The sequence below is a fragment of the Charadrius vociferus genome, unplaced genomic scaffold (assembly GCF_000708025.1).
Source record: "Charadrius vociferus isolate BGI_N301 unplaced genomic scaffold, ASM70802v2 scaffold156, whole genome shotgun sequence".
Classification (NCBI taxonomy): Eukaryota; Metazoa; Chordata; class Aves; order Charadriiformes; family Charadriidae; genus Charadrius; species Charadrius vociferus.
The window spans coordinates 1277702-1298132 of record NW_009649042.1 but is presented as its reverse complement, the minus strand read 5'-3'; the positions used below and the strand labels follow the sequence as shown (position 1 = coordinate 1298132).

General features: G+C 36.4%; 1 protein-coding gene across 1 annotated transcript in view; it reads right to left on the bottom strand.

The window, feature by feature from the left end:
* Nucleotides 1–537: 537 nt before the first annotated feature.
* Nucleotides 538–20431, bottom strand: part of SNTG2 (syntrophin, gamma 2) — a 183847-nt gene continuing 163953 nt past the window's right edge. Inside the window, exons 15-17 of the mRNA XM_009887927.1 lie at nucleotides 16063–16155; nucleotides 12357–12467; nucleotides 538–669 (exon numbers count right to left, since the gene is read on the bottom strand). Coding sequence (XP_009886229.1) covers nucleotides 538–669; nucleotides 12357–12467; nucleotides 16063–16155 — 336 coding nt within the window. The remainder of the gene's footprint in view (nucleotides 670–12356; nucleotides 12468–16062; nucleotides 16156–20431) is intronic.

Sequence of the window (20431 nt, the reverse complement as noted above, 5' to 3'; positions counted from 1 at the left end):
GTAATTAGTGTTTTGCCAGAGCTAAACTCTCAGGCCTCGAAAGAACTGGATCATGGAACTGTAATTTTTCAAACATATAGAAGCAAGATGAAAGTTCAATTCCCATGGCAGTTGTCTTCAATAATTAGTCCTTTTCTACAGTGAAGGTTGTAGAAATTTTGTGTCCCCAGCGCTTTTCAAAACAGACTTAGAGGCCAAATTTTGGACACACACTTTTCAAATGTTATTCCATGTTTCTAATAAGGGGGGAGTATGTATGACCATGAGAGCAGAAATCGAAATGACACCACAAATATTATTGAATGAATATTCACTTAGAATTTTAGATTAATGCTGAAGATGACAAACTGATTCAGTTTGACTTAATATTTGTTAACTCATAGATTCAAAACATTCAACGGATTGTGAAAACTTTTAACGTTACAGATAACACAACTACAGACTTATAAAATCACGAAGTTGCAATATTGTGCATGAAATAACTACTTTCTTTAAGAAAATAATTTATTTTCCATAGTCACAACATATAATCTGATATCAGTTACTGTACATATATTTTCTTGCAATACTCTGACTATCTATAAATACTGGATCCACAGATGCCACTTTTGCTGCTATAAAGGAGTGAATACAGTGTAAAACTGCCGTCAGATCCTGAAATTCAAGTTCCTGAAAGAGGAAGTAAGAGAAAAAAAAAAAAGAAGAGAAAATGTGAATTCATATTCAGGTTTATAAATGTTTTACATAAAAGCAGTACAGACTAGTCAGCAAACAACAATGGACTTTAAATGAAAATTTTAATCTTTATACGGAACTGTAAAGTTACAAGTATTAAGAATAAAAGATGTATACCCATACCTTGTTCACTGGCAGTGCCGCATGTCAATTTAGTTTTCGCTCTGTGCTACTTCATTGTTTATGTTTTACTCAGCTTGGACAATGAAAGCGTTCGACTTGTAAGAACGTTCAAATATTGCACTGTGTTTTAAAGTATTCGATAAGTTAAGGACATTTGGAGATGATGCGGTGTCAAGTCCCAGCCAGGGAAGGTGAGGAAGACACATATTTTGGTAGCCTCTGAAGGAGAGTCAGATAAGGGGGCTGGTAGGCCAGCGGCCGGGTGGAAGCTAAGGTAAAGTCCCACCACAGCCTGCATATGGAAGTATAGCTGGGTACGAAATTCATATGCTCCAATTCACAAAGAACAGCAGAGTTACTACTAACCAGTTCTCAGATTCCCTTGAGTTTTTATAACATATTTCGTCTTCTGTGCACAAGTTAAATTTCTTTTTGCCAGTCTCCCCGGACAGAAATGGAGTGACAATATTCAATACAATGACCACAAATATAACACAAGAAACATTCAATTTACATGATACTACTATTTTTAAAGTCTGCAGCTGGTACATATACTGTGGGGACACTTGGGACAGTTTTTGGTTTAGGGAGAAAACATTTGTTTTCAACAACGTGTTGGCTACGTAGTACTTTATCAAGGCACGATCCCTACGCTTGCCTTTAAACAAAAAGTGAAGTACCAGACTTCTGCTTTTCGTATCACGGTACTTTATGGTATCTTCTCAACAAAATTGCCTCAAACAGAATATTTGGAATTCAAGGTTACTGTTCTGGGAAAGTTCACCATAACATCATTTTGCTATCAGAGGCCATGTATATACGAGGCAGGAGTGGTTCCACTACTAATGAATGTCTTAAATTGTTCACTCGTATTTGTGGGGCATGATTTTGTGACCCTTTATTGGGTGTAACTGGGAAATTTTTGGTAGTGGGGGGAGCTGCATGGCGGCCTTTCCAAGGAGAGGCTGGGGCTGCCCCAGGCCGGACACAGCTGGTTCCAGCCGGTTCCAGCCGGTTCCAGCTGCCTCCAACTGCCCCCCGCAGGGCACATCTGAGCCAGCCACGGCAGGGGCACCTTGGGGGAAACACATTTAAAAAAGGACAGTAAATTCCCCAAAAAGGCAACCAGGCCAGCGCAGTAGGAGGTGCTCCGTGGCAGAGCAGCCAAAGCTCCCCAAGGGACCACAACCCATGCGGGAGCCAGGCTGGAGCAGAGGAAAATGAGCAAGAAGCAAAGGAAGAAAGAAACAAGGAGTGGCAGAAAGAAACCATCACACCCTGGCAATATTTGAGGGCTTTAGTTCGTGATGATGAGATTCTACTGATTTTTTTAAAAAAACGTGCACAGTTTCTTTACAGCCCCGGGCACGTATAGCTTATTGTCTCAGGGATTTTATTTCCCACTAAATAAATTTATTCTTCCCAGAAAAATGTAATTTTCTGTTACCGACTACTGTCTCCAGCATCAAGTGACAATAAGCATTATTACTGGACAATGAGAGTAATGGAATGATATTCAACAAGCTCTCAAGATACGTTCTTCCCATGGTGTTACAGGGCTTACAAATGCCTTTAGCCTCTATGAAACATCCACAAAAATTACAGGGAAAGACCTTCTCAGGCACGGTAGCCTTGGAATAGAGAAAGTTCTGGCAGCAGGCTGTCCTCCTTGCTGCCAGAGTGCTTGCTCAGTGCACACAGAAGCCTAAGAGAACAGTGCTTTCAGCCCCTATGTCCTGCAAGGAATATGTAAGCAGAGATTTTTACATGTGTAAAATTGTCTTGGGTGGGTCATCATCAGACAAACAAATTTTAACTCCTTCCAGAACCTGGAAACACAAGAATTTCTCAATTACACAACTTTGAGAATGTGTTAACATAAATGAAATGACTCTCCCCTTCTTTCAAAAATTATCTGAAATGACTGACTGGTTTTCCTGCAACTTTCCAAAAAAAATCTGAATTCAGAAGCAATGCCTAGCTATTTTTGATGCCAACAGTTGAAGTAATAAGCAATTTAAAACAGAATATTATAATTTGGTATCTGATACAGATTAAAAAGTGACACGTCCAAGATTATAAAAGAACAGCAAACATAAAATACTCCTCGCTAACAAAATAGGGGCATAAACTAATATAACCAATACGCAGAATGTGCTATTTATTATCATTTGTACCTAGTTAAATAAGAAGAAAATAAGATTACATTGAGAGAAGAGGCAAAACTCTCTCAAACTTCTGGGTTTGCATACCAGCTAGTCAACAAATTGAGAAATAATTATCCTAAAAGAAGAAAAATCTCTTCAGAACTTGCATCAAACTAAGCACTTAGTTAACTTAATAACTGGCATTTGATTGCTGAAGTAATCATTTGTGCCTCATACTCAGATCTCGTTTTGAAAGAAAAATGAAGTGTGTTGGTTAAAACTGGGGAATTTAATCCCATGTAATCTTTATTCTGCCTTTTCAGGGGCATAAACCCCCTCCTCTTTCTATTTTGACTGATAGTTGTGGAGCAAGTATGGGAATAAGAATCTCAAAATACATTTTTTTGAGAGTAGATGTCTACTGTAAATATTAATATAAAATTAATATAAACACTTTCAGAAAAAAAAATAGTGCCGTTATTTAACTCTCATTGTCTAAATTTTTTAAAACTGAAATGAAGGACACACTCATGGTTATTAATGAAATACAACTCAATATGAAATAATACAGGCCTCAGTATATCAGTACTTGGCTCAAGTAAAAAGTTTACATCTCCTGAATCACCATCTTTAAAACCAATAAATTCTAAAATATAAACCCACTTGCATTAATCTTAGATGTGCTCCAAAATCAACTGAAATAATCAAACAACTTCACCTCGCATTTTGTCATTCAACACACTGACTGAATGGAGCCAAATGAACTGAGAGAAGAGAGTGCTTCACAAAGCTTTCCATCTCCCCACTTTGGATTTATGTACTTCTAATCTCTACATGTTTATCAAGATAAGCAATCAGAGGAAACCTAACACAGACTGTAGGAAGGATTTCAGACTGCTCTAATGTTATGTGAAGAGCTTTGGGATAAGAAAACAGCAGAGACGGGAATGTCTCATAACTGGGAGACAGTCCTTCCCAATGCCCCTACTGCAGAGTCCTCTTTGTTTCTATCCAAGTTCAGCGTATGGATCAAACTGCCATAGTCCCTCTGCGTATCTGAGAGAAGTTGTCTAATCTGCTGTGAATAACCTTTTGAATACTAATATGCTCTTATTTCTATAAAAGATAATCTACATAAAGTTGAAAGAGGAGCAGTATTGCTAAACCTATGTTTTATGTGAAGACAACACTGTTATTTTCTCCAGTTAATACTGCAGGTCCCTCAGTCAGGGGGATTATTTTCAAGAGTGCTGCTAGTTTTGAAAGTTATTATAGAGCTGGGTGGCCAAATAGGCGGCATGTAAGTACTCCTCATGCAGTTTACCAGCTGTTCTGCTTGTTTATGTTCTCTCATGTCTTCATGATTTCATGTTAGGTTATCTGTGGGGGTGGTATCTGTGGGGGTGATGCAATCATCTGGGATCATAAAAGAGAAGCAGAGCTCTGGAGGTGTCCTCTTGCAGGGCTTGTGGTCAGCTATGGTGATATCAGAGTGGTGGGGTTCACCTGAGGCCTTGTGTACCAGAAGCTCCCAGAAATGCATCTTATCACAGTAGTACTTGACACGGGAGAACATAAATTGGGGTGAGGCAACAGTGCTTTATGTTTGAAGGATGTTTACTGTCTGTGCTGGCTGCCTTCATGATCCTGAAGCTGGCTAGTGAGGTGCAGATATTGAGGAATAGTCACATACCTCCAAAGCAGAAGTTGGGGTTCAGATTTGTGCAGGCTCAGGACAGAGGTTGCTCGGAGAACTGGTGTTCTGGCAGTGGTTAGAGCTTGCATGCAGATTAAAACAGGGAAAGGGGAAGATGACTGGGGATTGGTGTGGAAATATGGATTTGGTAAAAAATAGGGATGTCCTTCTGGCTTGGGGAAATGTAGATGTTGCATATTCAGAGGACATGGACACAATATGTCTCTTAGCAGGAGACTGTGTTGAATACGGTTTTAAGGGTGGCGATTTTGCCTCCTCAGGTTTAGAATGTAATGTGAACTTTCCCTAGAAAATAACACCAATGACAATTCTTTCAAACAAATGCATCGCTCTGATAATTTATTTTTCTTTTTCCTTTCTTTTCTTTTTTTTTATTTATTTTTAAGTAACATTTATCTCTGTACACAGCCAGGCAGGTGACTGACTAACTGATCACTTTTTTTGCCCTTTATCAACTAACACCACCCTCATGCTTGCTTGCCTTATCCTTGATTGCTGCTTTTTTCTTTAATTGAGATTATCGGTTTATTTTTGGTGTATTTAGAGAAAATCTATGAAATGTCTAATATTTCAATAACCAAAGCTGTTTCAGTTTACTATATGTATCTTAATAAGTGGATTAAGTACAACACTAGAAGGAAGACAGCAAGAGAAGAACATAAAAGATTGGATTAAAGCAGTCAGAGGACAAGACTGCAAAACAGCCTGCTGGTACTAAGAATATAAAAAATGTGCACACTGCACTGACCTCAATCACTATATCTGCACAGCCAAGTAAGAAAAATACATGTTCTTGTTCCGTCCACCCACCTATGAGAGTTGGATTTATTACATATCATAAAGAGCTTGACAGGCCTGTTGCATCATTACCATGCACACACTTAATTTTATTGATTACTTCCGAGAGCTGTTGAATCACTATTTGAACAAGACATGAGCCTGTATCACATAAAAGGCAGATAATGGAGACACTGACAGATAGTGTTATCATGCCCTGTGCATTTCATTACTTTTTTAAGGACATTGGTAAGCCTCAGTGTTTATTAGTTGTTGACAAGAGCACAACTATTACTACTGTATTCTTCAGTATACTATTTCAATGTGATTGAAATGATAACCATATCTTTTGTAAAAAAAGAACAGATAAAGATATCTATGTTTTAGCGCCAATCCCCATGGAAGTCAAAATGGGCAGGGAAATTCTAAATTCAGTTCTGTATCTCAGCAAGAAGAAGAAATGTATTAGTATTGTACAGCTTGTTAAGACTGTTATAAACGTGCAAAGACAAAGCTTCGTCAGCTATAAACTTTTATTTGGTGTCCTCTTTGTGACTGTCATTTGCACAAAGAGCAGAAGGATAAGCTAAAATGCTGTTCTTACCCTGGAAACATTAGAACCAGATCTATGATGCCAACATTCAGTGCCAGATGAATTGTAAATCTATCAATTGCACTTAAAACTGTCGTGGTTTAGGTGTTCTACAGGGATCTGGAAGAGAACTGGCTTTTCACTTTCAGCTTGAGTGATTCCAAATGCCACTGTCTACTGCTAAATCTGAAACACTTTTAAATGCTGCACTGGCAGATGCAAATTTTGCTAATGCACAAGAAACTTATCTGAAAGGTTGTTCTGGAGATGCTTGTCTAAGAGCAGCCAACTAAATTCACCCATTCCAGAAAACATTAAAATAAATTTCCACCAGCAATCAGACTGTTCGATACTGTCAAACAGGCAAAATCTTAACTATTATCTACCATCATCTTGCAAATGTTTTTCAAGCTCTCAAGATGTTCAGTAGTAAACTGCCAGACTTCAGCAACAGAAGACCCATGTTAATAAAAATACAGAAAGGCTTGAGTGCTAGATTATGGTTTATTGATGCTAGAGATTAATGTTGCTGTAAAGAGGAAGCTTTGCTTGCACTCTCCTTCATTTGCCACAGTACTAATATGGAATAAATATCCTCTCAGATGAACACAGTAAATCTAAAGAAAGAAATACGGTTGCTGACCTGTCCTTGATCACTCTCCTGAAGTTCTCCTGTTTTAAAGAGAATAGGATTTACTGCAAAACTGCTGCAGAGTCTAATTGCAAAATCAGATCACACTGTATCACTGTACCACTCTGAAATTACAGAAGAGTTGAGGCTTGAAGTCAGTGAAGAAAGCATACTGGATGCCCCCAGATAAATATGCAGGGCTCTGAAGTTGTATGAGTAACAGACAAGAAGTGTAAGTGACCGGCAGCACTGGAAGCTGAAGCTTCAATATGGCTCACAATAGTCTAGCAACACTATGATTTCTTTTCTTTTTTTTTTTTCAATTAAATATTTAAGACCAAGTTAGTAAAAGAGCAAACGTAGTGAAGAAAGATAAATAAACTCTCTTTCCATTCCCAGGGTGTGTGAATTGTTAAAATATAATTCCATCTTTTCTTTTCCACAGAGTATAAAAGGAACAAAAAATAAGATGAGAAGAAAAGGGAAATGCTCAATTAAAATATGCTTGGAAAAAGAAGTCTTATCTTCCAGGTAGCTACTGTTTAGCTAAGTGAGATAAAGCATCAATGCAATCATGGAAGTATTAATCTTAATTATTTTTTTTTAAGCAACTTTGAAAATTCAGGGTACATGTCATGTAGGCTAAGAATATCTGCTGTTAAGAAGATTACTTGTAATTTCTCAGTACTGGATCCTGTATTCAGGTACACAAACTATATACAGCTTTGCCAAATATAAAATGTTTTGTCTGATATTTACCATACCAGTTTTCCACAACAGATTACTTTTCAAAAGAAAGTTTTAGCCAAAATAATTTACTCACTCCTGAGACTCTGAAATTTGGCAGGAAGATGAGTTTTGCACCAGGGTGTTGCTTTTTACTCTTCCTGTGAAATTTGCTCACCTTTGTTCATTGGAAAAGGTACTTGGAAAATTTATATTATATAAAGACATAATTTTCACTGAGCATGCTCCAGCTTAAGACTTTCACCAGACAGAAAATTAAAGAGGTACGAATTTGGATCAGGCAAATTTGGGTATGTTATATTCTTCCATTTGGCAAGCAAACAATGGAAACTACTTTTAGAATTTCTTTTTCAATCACTCTCAATTTTTTTATAGTAACTTAACTTAGGTACTATTTACCACAATTATTTATGAGAACATCATGTGCGACCACATTTAAGCCTTAACAAAGTCAAGACAAATCACATGTATTGCTTCCCTCCAGCGCAGTTAGCCTGTCATAAAATGGAAATGAGGCAATTTTGCAATAGTCTCTTCTCAAAAATCCACCTTGATAGTTTCCTATCACTTTATTATTCTCTCTATAATTAAAAATTATTTATTCTATATCTATAATCTTGGTGTTTATTTAATAATTTTGTTATTTTTCTGCTATCAAAGTTAGGCCCGCTGGTCTGTAAGTCTCTGTCTTCGAAAAAACAAAAAAAAAGCTGCCATGTTTTCTCACTCTGCGATCTTACCCATCTACCTGGACTTCTCAAACATAACTTCCACTAATTCCTAAATAGTGCAAAAACTAAAATTTAAAAATATTTCAACCACCTTCCTGCCATGTTCTGGCTTGTGTTTATAACCTTGTATGTGGGATGTAATTTCTTTTTTTTGATAACTGGAGCAAACAAAAAAGCATGTAACCTATCCTTCTCATTCGCTATTTGCTCAGTTTCCACAGCAAACTATGAATTACTAATTGCCTTCATGTCTTCAGCTCTGTCCTACTACCAAACTATACAGAGATTTTTTTTCTTCTTGTTTTCATGTCTTTTTTTTTAGTTGTAACTGTTAAGAAAAGACAAAAGCGAGTATCTTTTTGCATATGAACCTCTAATGTGTAAAATGCACATGTGTAGTCAATATGTTCCATCTGGCTGAAGAGCACACTGGTTTGAAAGCCCCCCACCAAGGGGGCACGGAAAGGCATCTCCAACTCAAAGAAATCCAAACTGCTGATGCAAGGAAGCATTGACCACAGCCCATATAAACTCCACATTAATATCACAATCCAGACATACTTCATAATCAACCACTCTCCTGTCCCTTTCAAAATAGTTGCAGAGCTACTCCTTTATACAGACCAATTTGGATGCTATGTTGCAATTTCAGAATTTTTAAGTCTCCCTTCAAAAAAAAAAAAAGTCTGAATTCCTACAGAAATGAAGTGATGAAATCACAGATTTGCACCTGTGTGTAATTTCTGCCCTTTTTGTTGAAGAGGTGGACACCTCAAAGGAGCTGAATTTCTGGAAGTGTGGCACAAGTCGTTGGCAAGGACTGGGAGGTTCTGTTACCACTCTGCAGGGAAGTGAAGGCAGGGGCATCGTCGTCCTCTCCTGCCTTGACCAGCAGCCGGAGCAGAGGTCCCTTGGCCACCCATTATACATGGGTTTTCTAGCCAGGTAATAGACACATACCTACAAACCAGCTGCAATAACTTTTTCCCCATTGTCAGGCTGGATAAAAACATGCTGGGACTTGGCAGCAATATGAATGCATTGCAATGACTTTTGGGGGATTTCAAGGAGTTGAAGTGGAGTTATTACTGGAAATACTAAAGGCAGGGTAAGCTCAGGGAAGTACTGAAGTGGGAAACTATGAGGGGAAGTTGCAGGCAATATGAAGGACCTGAAGGAGAACTAAGTGACTGGAATCTAGGCCTTATTAGCTTCTTAGATCAGAAAACTTTTTAAATGGAAAAATGTATTCTTCTTCACCTAAAACTCAAGTGCACAGGAAGAAGCACTTGGCTTAAAACTTATAGGAGAAAAAACATTATCTCTAGTTAGTAACCAAGATGCAAAAACAGAATTCCCAATTGTGATTTTTTTTGCCCAAGAATTTATAAGCATCTAAAATTAGAGATAATCTGGAAAATTCTTTTGCAACCTTAACTATACTGTTTACTGCCAAGTGAACTTAAGTCATCTGTATCAAGCTTTATTTCACATGTAGTGGTTCATTTACTCGGGAAAAATGAAACTTCTATTATTTGATGACATTTTCTGTTTCTCATTATTGGCTGCATTTCACCATACAGCACCATCTGGCTCAATGAAACTCTTTCAGTACAATAAGATGAGGTAGATGATACTATACTATACTATACTATGGGTATTAGTGTTGGTTATTTCCCAACTAGTCTGTAATTCTGAACTCTAACAAATAATACCATTTAGGTGGTGGGCATATACCTGAATATATTTACCACTTATCTGAAGTGGAGAGGCTGCACAGCTGTATCCTTGTCCCATCTAATGTGAAATCATAGTGGGTACACTGCATTGTGCAGAGACAGTGGTAAAAGGTACAGCCACTGAAATCCTGATGAATCCTCAGCTACTTAATATCAGTCTTTCGTCTGGCCTTTAATGAGCGTTTCCTGGGCTCTTCCAACAGTTACAACACATAGGTACATTTAGGTACACACATAGTTATAATTCTGTATGAATCAATCATGTATCATCTTCCATCTGACAATTTAAAGGTAGCTCACAAATATTGATGAAAAATTTGTTAATTGCAAGGTGTTTTCACTAGAGCAATGTAAAAGAACAATTTTTAATGTTTTAACAAATCAGTCTCCTGGACACAACTTGCTATAAAATTATCATTAGGACTCACTTTTATCATTATTTTACAGATAATCAAATTGTCATTAAAATGCTAAAATCTACAATTTTTTTAATCTAAAGAGTAAAATACAGGTAAAACCAATTAAAAACAATCAAAGTGAGAACAGAAATAAAAATAAAATAAAATTTAAGAAATTCAGATTGTTTACCACAACAGAAAGAGGAATGATCCAGTATTAAAGCAATGGAATTCCATTGCAAGCAATGGAACGGGGAGCCTTGGCCAATCACACACATGGATTATCTAATAATTTAATATGTGAATTCAGAGATTCAGAATATGGTTTTTACACCAGTATAATCCTCCTCTCTGACCTGGAACAAGTTATGTGAGCTCTCTGCAACAGATGATCATGTACAAAATGATGATAGTTTTCTTTTTCTGTCTCCAAGGAGCACTGTGAGAAACGAAGTGGAAATGACCTGCTACTATAGTCAAGTTATTATAATATTTTACCTTTTGTAACAGATATTATAATATCTTTTACAGTAGAGCCAACAGAAAACTCTAGTTAAGTTTACTGATGAAATACCAACTAATTTACTAAAAGACTTACATATTGCATTTGTTGTAACTTTACGATAAACAAGGAAGGTTAGAGATTTTATTCTTATAACTTTTTTTAAGCATTAGCAGTATAGGTAATATACCACGTTTGTGTACGGTCACTATAGAAAAGTATCACTTTATAGAATCATAGAATCATAGAATTGCTGAGGTTGGAAGGGACCTTTAAGATCATCAAGTCCAACCATTAACCTAACCCTGACAAAACCAATTCTAAACAATGTCCCCAAGTACCACATCTACCCTTTTTTTAAACACCTCCAGGGATGGTGAATCCACCACCTCCCTGGGCAGCCTATTCCAATGTTTAATAACCCTTTCAGTGAAAAAATGTTTCCTAATATCCAATCTAAGCCTCCCCTGACATAACTTGAATCCATTTCCTCTCATCCTATCACTTGTCACCAGGGAGAAACAGTCAGCCCCCACCTCTCTACAACCTCCTTTCAGGTGGTTATAAGTGACTTTAACCTGTACAACTCCAAGTACGAGTATTTAAGAATTTTCATAGATCTTCAGATACTTTTCTTTTGTTTTCATTGGGTTTTGTCCACCAAATCCCAGTTGAACCTCACTCTTACCTTCCTCTTTGTCATACCACATTGAAGTTCTCCTCACTTTATTTTTAAACCTGCGTGATTGAAAAATTATCTTTTTATTTATTTATTCAGCATCAAGCTTAGGATCACAGGGCAGAATCTGAGCCCAGATTAAGGCATTACAGCCAAACCTCCAGAAGATGATTCAAATCACAGTCCTGTACTAGAAACTGCTGATGTTCAGTTGGGAATTTGAATTCTGAGTTTCACAATTTTATTTGATGATTGCTAGTGGAAAAGGAAGAGACACCAGCAATATCTCATCTATAGTAGGACTGGATTAATTCCACAGCTTAATTCCAGATCCTGTAAAGCACTGAGTAGAAGCAATAGGTTGCAGAAATTTCTTGACCTCTTGTAAGACTATTCCCTCTTTTTAGCTAATAAATGTTACACAATCATTTATTTGACTGGTAAACCTTAAGCACATACTTGCTTAAAAATTTAAGTCTACTATATAGCAGCTTAAAAATGTATTTAGCATTTAGTTTTATTTTTCCGTTAACTTTTTTAAAAGCAGTTTTTAGATATTATATCTATTACAGGTTGACTAAACTTCACAGAAATCATCTTTCTGAAACAGTAAAACACCATCACAATATCACTCAGTAACAAGCTTGTACAAATAGTGCAATAAATCCGATGATAATACATTGCTTCTGTTTCTTGAGCTTCTAGAGAATCGGAAAAAAATGATAAACTGTGATGTGGAGTTCACCATATGCATGTGCAATAGTAAATGGAATTTTTGATGCCTTGATAGTAAATCCTTTTCATTTTTTACTAAACTGAGATGGAGGATGTTGCTTACCTTTGTCTCAATTTGTTTGGTGTCTAGATTCTGAAAAAGCAGCTTTACTCTTGTCTTCCCATCATCTGAAGAGCCTTTGAGCTGAGAGAACTTAAACCTCCAAAGCACGTTCTAAAGAGAAAGAGATCTGATTAACGACTCTGTCACATATTCTTACCTAGAATTATAGATTGATGATCAATGTTTATGTATCAGGCAGGTTGCAGAGCAAATAAAATTAACAGCTCTGTATCAGATGTGAAAGCAAAAGATACAATATTAATATTCACCACTTAAACAAGTATTTGGAAATTCTTTGAAATGTAAACGTTTCAGTTGCGTATATAATATCAAAATCCATGGCAAAATCTTAATTCTGGAAAGATCCGTGAGGATATTTGTATCAGTTTCACTATGAACACAATTCCACACCGTATCTTGATCTTTCATATTTCAACTGGCTCATCTGCGTAACGTAGATAACAATGTCTTACAGAGATGTTGCAAAGCTGAATTTACTGATGTGTATAACGCGGTTTGAATTCCTCCGATAAAATAAGCTATAGAAATGCAAAAATGTTATTATTGAATGTAGTCTCACAAACCATAAAAGATGTGCTCTACAGGATACTGTTTTTTGTAAAATATATAAGAATTCTAGGCTTCTTGGTCTCCTACAGGTTTATGCATGGTATCTTACTGCTGTTAGCAAATCCTAGATAGACAGGTATGTTTTAATATTATAGAGATACTTTTTAAAAACAAATATTGGAAAATTATTTTTTAAACCAATGTCATTTTTTGGTATTTATTTGACTGATTTCTATTGATCGCCTGAAAATGTATAAGTTTAAAAAAACACAAGGTAACAACTTGCACCCAGACTTCCTACTGACGTTTCCTTAATACCTATAATCTTAATGAAAATTCTATGTACATGTTGAAATGTCATTCAGTCTCTGGACACTGCTGAGGAAACACAATTTAAGTACTTTGAAGGCTATTTCATAAGCACACACAGAAAAAAGTTTGCTATGTTCCATTTTCCAATATACCTCATTGCAAAATATTTTTTTCATGTAGACCAGTGCTACCAGTGGTCTTCAGAACCCTACTCATAGTCAGAAAGGGAAGGCCCTATAAATAAAAAAACTGTTTACAGAAGGCACAAAAAGCCTGATTCTATCTCCTGGTTCCCTGCAGACATAAACATCATTGACTTAGACAAATATAACAGATGAAGAAAAACCCAACTATGCTACAGCGTTGTGATGGTGCTTAAACTTTACATTCATGAACAGATTTTTAACTGGGTCCAGAGGGCCTAATTAGACCATATGAAAAGTATTCAAAGCTTAAGTGAGTTTGGATTTAAATAGGTTAGATGAATGTTCACTATATAACATAACTGCTAGGGTGGAGATGACATGAACTTAGAAACAATTTAGCAATAATTGGCATTGCTGGAGTCATCATCTCTCTCAACAGTTGACACTGAGTGGAAAAGAAAAAAAGTAGATGGCTATGGAAGGTGGAAGAAAATGCACACTTTGGGATCCCTTTATCTTGGATCAAGTGGCTGGAGGCACAGGATAGGGAAGATGAACCAACCAAGCCAAGTAGTTCAAAGAAATCTCTACAAATAGATACAAAGCAGCAGCAGACCACAAGAGTATGCTTATGATGAGCCCAAAATGGTAAAAACTGAGAGTTAAGCCAATGATGACCCTGGAACAGAACACGTATGAAGTGAAGTAATTCTTTCAAATAAGTTTAAGAATCCCCCAAAACTGTTCTAGAGAAGAGCTTTCTAAAAGACACTTAAACTCCTAAGCAAAAGTTCTTGCGCTTTTTATTTTGTCATTTGTAATAAGAAGCCCTTTTTATATTATTTAACTGATTGTAATATAGCAAATTTTTTAATGAGTACATGAGCTGGTTGCCCAAAATTTGAGATCGAGGCTTAGAGCTGTAGGGCAGACAGGTGACTGGTCTTCATTTTAATAAGCTTGTATGAACACCTGCTGAGGTGTAAGACCATTCTTTGCATCAATAGGTGACTTTAATTTGAAATACATTATCTCCAATAAAAAATCAGTTTTTCAGCAAAATTGCTGTGTCCCTAATGAACTGTTAATTGCTTGACCACTTCAACAATCTGTTCAGTGGTTGTAGGAAATATACTGAAAAATCTCTGAGTGTTGGGCAACACAGTCAACTCCAGCTGACAATTATGGGAAGTAAGATGAACTGTGGAAGCAACCCATTACTGCCTTACTCAGGCTTGAGGATGCAGAGGACATCGCCATCTCTCACACAGCTGAACAATAAATGTCTTGAGCTCTCCAGATTTTTTACAGTTTAATGACAGAATCAATCTACCTGATGTTATTCTGTATTTCTCCTTAGGTAAGCAAGAAAGGTTGATCTAAATCCTCCTCCTCATCAATAATGAAGGTAGGCACTGTGGATCAAAGTCCTATCATTTCTATAGGTAACATTTTGGTTCTATTCAATGCAGAAGGAACAGAATTTTAATTATGGCTCATTTTCTGATCTTATAAAGATCATAATTTTAAAGTTTGGAGTATAACCAATCAATCTTCACATTTAAAAGAAACATTTTATATAGCCTAAACTAATGAGATTATTTTCTATGCACAAAATGTGTACAATTGTGCAAAAAGCACAATTTCAGAATACAGTATCACTGGAGGCAGAGAAAGGTATGCAAACATATTTCCTAAAATTTTATGCCACCTCATAGGATAGCACACAATGCAATTAGTCTAAATTTTCAAGTAACAATGATCTTGGTCATTACTTCTCTGCACAAAGATATGCGCATTTTGGCCCCAAAATACCAACACACAAAAACTAGATCCCCTGTCAATATTTCAAGATCCAGCATTTTTCCTCTTAACTCATAATGACCGAATGAATTTCTTTAATATATATTTAAAAAAATCCTTTCAGTTTGGAGTTGAAGAACATATTTCAGAGGACAGCTCTATTAAGGCAGAAATATTTTTGTGTGTGTGTTTACTTCTACTGGCAAACAAATGTATAAATCCATTTAGAATAATTTAAATTAAAATATCACTTTAAATTATACATAAAATAGTAGAATTATAGAGAGGGCTTGGAAGCTGGCGTGTATCATAAACCATCCCCTGTAGGCACTTTACATATAGCCACTCTGTTTTGCAAGATAAGTGAATTTAATCTTATAGATTATGACTTTGAAATGTATTTGCCCTTGTTCTGTTTATTTTAGACATGGCCTAAATTTCTTATGATGGAAGAATAATTAATCCTATTTTATATCCACAGCTTCAAAACAAATAGAATCAGGTGACACAATTTTTTTCATGACTGATGATCTTTTAAAAATCTTGTCATTTCTTCATGACTAAGAAACCAAGTGGTCTGCTAAATAAAACCTTCCTTTGCTTTTATTACTTGCAAAGGAAATTGCTTTTTTATATATTTCTCCAAAATTTATCTTTACATGCTAAGGCACAAGTATAATTGTCCCTTTCTAGTTCCAAACTGACTACATTTCAGTGGTGCTGTATAAATAAAAAGTACAGTACGTTTGAGGAAGAATACTTGACATCAACATAAAAAATTACCACTGCTGATCAACATAAAAAATTATGGTTAATGATAACATCAATAATTGTAAAACAAAACAGAGTTATGTTTTCTTTTCTTTTTCTCTTACCTTTGTTTTACTGTCAAAACAGGTAAATCCCAGAGCAAAGTCGACTGTGAAACACAGGGTATCCCCTTGCCAACTGCACATATATGTTTTAGACTGGAAAAAAAAAAAGCATTATTTTTGAGAGAACAACCATCATCATCATTTATCATATAAAAATAATATTTTATGCATTTTTTTTGTGTGGGAAGACACTTAGCTGGCAACACTGGTCCTGCTTTATATTGTTACTTTTTAAAATTGTCAAAACCTCCTGAATGCAGGTCAATGTCAGATCTGTCAGCTAGATATTAACTGGAGGTGGTCTGTACTTTGAGTTCCTCTTCCAGAAAATAAAGACCATATCCTTGGAAACCATCCCTTACAAAACACAACACACAACAAAGAAAGCCAAATCTGACTATTTCAAAGCTTTTGGAAAACTGCTTAGGCCTGAGCTCTTAATAGTTTTTTATTCTGCGACATTTTTTCATTTGTAAACTTGGGTGACGTGCCAATGCAGCACTATGTTAGTTAATGTTAGTTAATGTAATTTAATAATAAGAACTAATAACTATCGCTCATTAGTTAGCACTGATACTTGCTAGACAGTGCTATACGTACACCAATTCTCTGATCACCTTTCAGGTTAGAAAAAAAAAAAAGTTTTACTAACAAAAGCCAGAAGTTCTGTTTAAACTTCTGTATAAGCTTTACAGTAAAAAGTCATTTTTATAAAAAGACGGATTCGAAAGATACATGAAAAAACTTCTGCTGCTGATATAATATGGAACAGCATGATGACATTCACCATTCACAGGTAATGGCAAAAAGCCCATTGCCTTCAGCATGAGTAGAGATCAGATCCGCCTGCTCTGGCAGGGGGGTTGGACTAGATGATCTCCAGAGGTCCCTTCCAACCCTAACCATTCTGTGATTCTGTCTCCAGCCTTTCCTCACCTCACCTTACCAGCCATTAAAAAATCATACCTGTGTACTTTATGAAATCTTTGATATTTTTTTCAGCCAAGGGAGCATTACTTTCCTCTCGTTGGTATTTCATAAACTGCAATGTTGCCTCACGCTTAGACATTTGCTCACATGAAATTTTCGTATCTGGATAGTTTCTTTAAATTCCATTCCAAACAATGGTTTCAACACAAGAATGGCCCAGAGGAGACTGAAAGCATTAATAAACTTGCTTAAGTTGGAAAATGTCCTTTTAATTGTTTTTTTTTAAGATTTTTAGTATAATATAAAACTGTATTTAGTAATTGTAAAGGTTTCCTCATTCCACTATTAATAAAAAAAATAGAGTTATACTAAAATAAGCATTTATGAGTTACAGATATGACATTTTATAAAGGATTTTGAAAGAGCTGGGAATTAAATTAATTTATTAGTAAAGATTAGTATTCTAATCAGCTCAACAATGAAAGAGATGTATATTATTTCTGAATAAATTATTTTGCTCATTGGTGTTCAAAGATCATATTATTTGGCATTTAAAATTATTTCAGTGATTGATATTCAATTAGAAGGACATTTAAATATCCCTACATTTTATTCAGTAATTATAAGGTGGCATTAAGCACCAGTCATAACTTATTCTCCATTATTTTCCAATTAAAAAGGTTATACTAGCTGAGCTCTGACTCAGCAAAGCAATTTTTAAAACATATTAAATTAGATTCCCCCAATGGGTAAGCATCTAATTGCTCAGATACAAATGGTGAATACTAAAATGAACTATTCACGAATAATTAGCCTGGAGTATTTTACAAATATTCAATATTTGCAAATAATGGAACTGGTTTGGAAATTATTTGCAGACAAATACTACAGACAAACAGAATATGCTGCATTTTCACCTGATAAACATTACAAATAGATATATAAGGTTTATACTTACAAAACTCTAATAGCTTTCTCTTTACAACAGAATTAATTTGGGCTTTGCCGTGTAAATTTAAAAGCCTGCCTATGGCATTTGCTTAACGACTTTGAACAAGTTGTCAGACAGCTTTGTGATAAGGATCCCCACCTCCACTCATTAACACTAGTACAGAGCACTATCCCTTTTCGTTCTTGCCTTTGGAATAAGCTTCCCGTACACTTGCAATAGGTTACTTAAAAAATCTTCCTTACTGATTGGAAATAAGTTTTTTCCGGCCTTAGGTCTAATCCTAGCTTATCACAAAACTCTTGAGGATTTTAAGTAGAAGGTAGATGAGAATCTACAAGGTTATCAACCTTAAGATATGCATTAAAACATTTTCCCATCACACAGCTATACCCTAATACCCACATTAATTTACATAGCTCATACGCATATGAAAATTCAGATTGTTAGCAAATGTGGTATAGTGAGCATCTTTGGCTTGCACTGCTCCAGACAAGTGTAAAAGCTTCTCCAGTTCTAACCTTGCTGATTCTGAACATTATGCGGGTGTAGACTGGAAGTTTAAGCCCGATGAGTCAAAGTATAAAGAATTTAGCTGGTAAAAGGAAGGCTTCATGCCTGAATTGCAACTGCTCAGAAAATTGTAGTACACATCCTAGATTGATTATTTAATGTGTTCCGAGCAAATGATCCGTAGAATAATTATCTGTAATAAAAGACAATTACAAAACTCTTATCTGTGTAATTTTTCAGGTATCAGCATCTCAATGCATATACCTTTAACTTATTAAAAGATCAAGTTGAATGTAAGTAAGAAGGGTCTGGAGCACAAGCCTCATGAGGAGAGGTTGAGGGAACTGGGGTTGTTTAGCCTGAAGAAAAGGAGGCTGAGGGGAGACTTTATTACTTTCTACAACTACCTGAAAGGAGGTTGTGGTGAGGTGGTTGATCTCTTCTCCCAAGTAACAGGTGATAGGACTAGAGGAAACAGCCTCAAGTTGTGCCAGGGGAGGTTTAGGATGGATATTAGGAAAAAATTCTTCCCTGAAAGACTTGTCAAGCATTGGAACAGGCTGCCCAGAGTCAGTATCCCTGGAGGTATTTAAAAGATGGGTGGGTGTAGTGCTTAGGGACATGGTTTAGCGGTGGACTTAGCAGTGCTAGGTCTTTTCCAACCTAAACAATTCTATCATTTTAAGTCAATAATATGACCATCCAAATAGGGGAAGAAAAGTGTTTCTGACTCATTCATAGAAGGAATCTCTTAGACTTCCTGTTCCTATTGAGAAGCACGGCACTGGTCTGTCTTTGACATTGGTATGTGAGAGGGCTTAATAGTGACAATTAGTACACACATACACTCACTATCTTTCCCATAGACACAGAGATTTCGCAGAAATAATTCAGTGTTGATCTATCCTCTTCATTTAGCAGACTGTCTCAGGATCCTGGAGCCCCTGCTCTCCTGATGGCAAGTTCCATTGGAACTATTCTGCAGAACCAATGGATGTTCCAGCGGCTTCTTTGGGCAGACCTGTGGTGGCCAGCATGACGCTATCATGCTAGGACTACAGTGGAAATGTAGGCAGTATCACGCAATATTAATATCATTATGCACTAATTTGCATTATCTCACATACTGGCAACACCAGTCTTAAGTAGTCTTGAGAACATGTACTCTCTTGTCCACTTGTCCATGCCTCCACACTGGGTCCCCTTCACCAGAGTATCTCATGTAGGAGTGAGCAAGCCTCTTTGCTCCAGAAGCAGAAGGGGAAGGTTAAAAGCAGGATACAACTTCTCCTTCTTGCTCATGAAATTTCTGCCTCTCCTCAGCAAATCGCTGATACAAAGATGAAATCTTGTCTGTGCACGAACTGCAGGGGGCTGAGATTGCTGGAGGGGAGTAAGAAGGCTGGGTAGGGCAGAGAGTTAGGAAAAAGAGAGTCCTGGAAGCTAAATGATGGGAAAAGAGAGGTGTCAGTGAGACTGTGTAACTACTTTTCTACTGTGGCCTTCAGAATGAAATTAAGTCAAGGTAGGGCAAGATTTCAGCCCTCTAACAAGGTCACATCAGCTGGTCAGTAGCTCGTCTTTCACTCCCATCTATGAAAACTCTTGACACTTCCATTCCAGCATGATCCTGGGGATTATGCTTGGGGAAGTTAGTACTTTCTTTTTTTGTTGTTGTTACTATCCACATCAATTAATATCTTCCATGACTATGCACACATCTTGGAATCCACAGAAGGTAATTAGTATTGAAGGCTTGGGTCAATTACCTCTTAATGGAAAAAAGAGATGCTTATTTCACGCTTATCTTCCATCAGTTTTTACAACAGGGAGAGGACAAGGGACAGGTTGCTTCAGTACTCTAAAAGAAAGACTGATGTAGGATTCTGTCTAACAATGAGAAGAGACTTTATAATATGCTCAATGATAGGCCAATTAATTTAAAAAACAGCTTTTATGATCATCATTGCGATGACT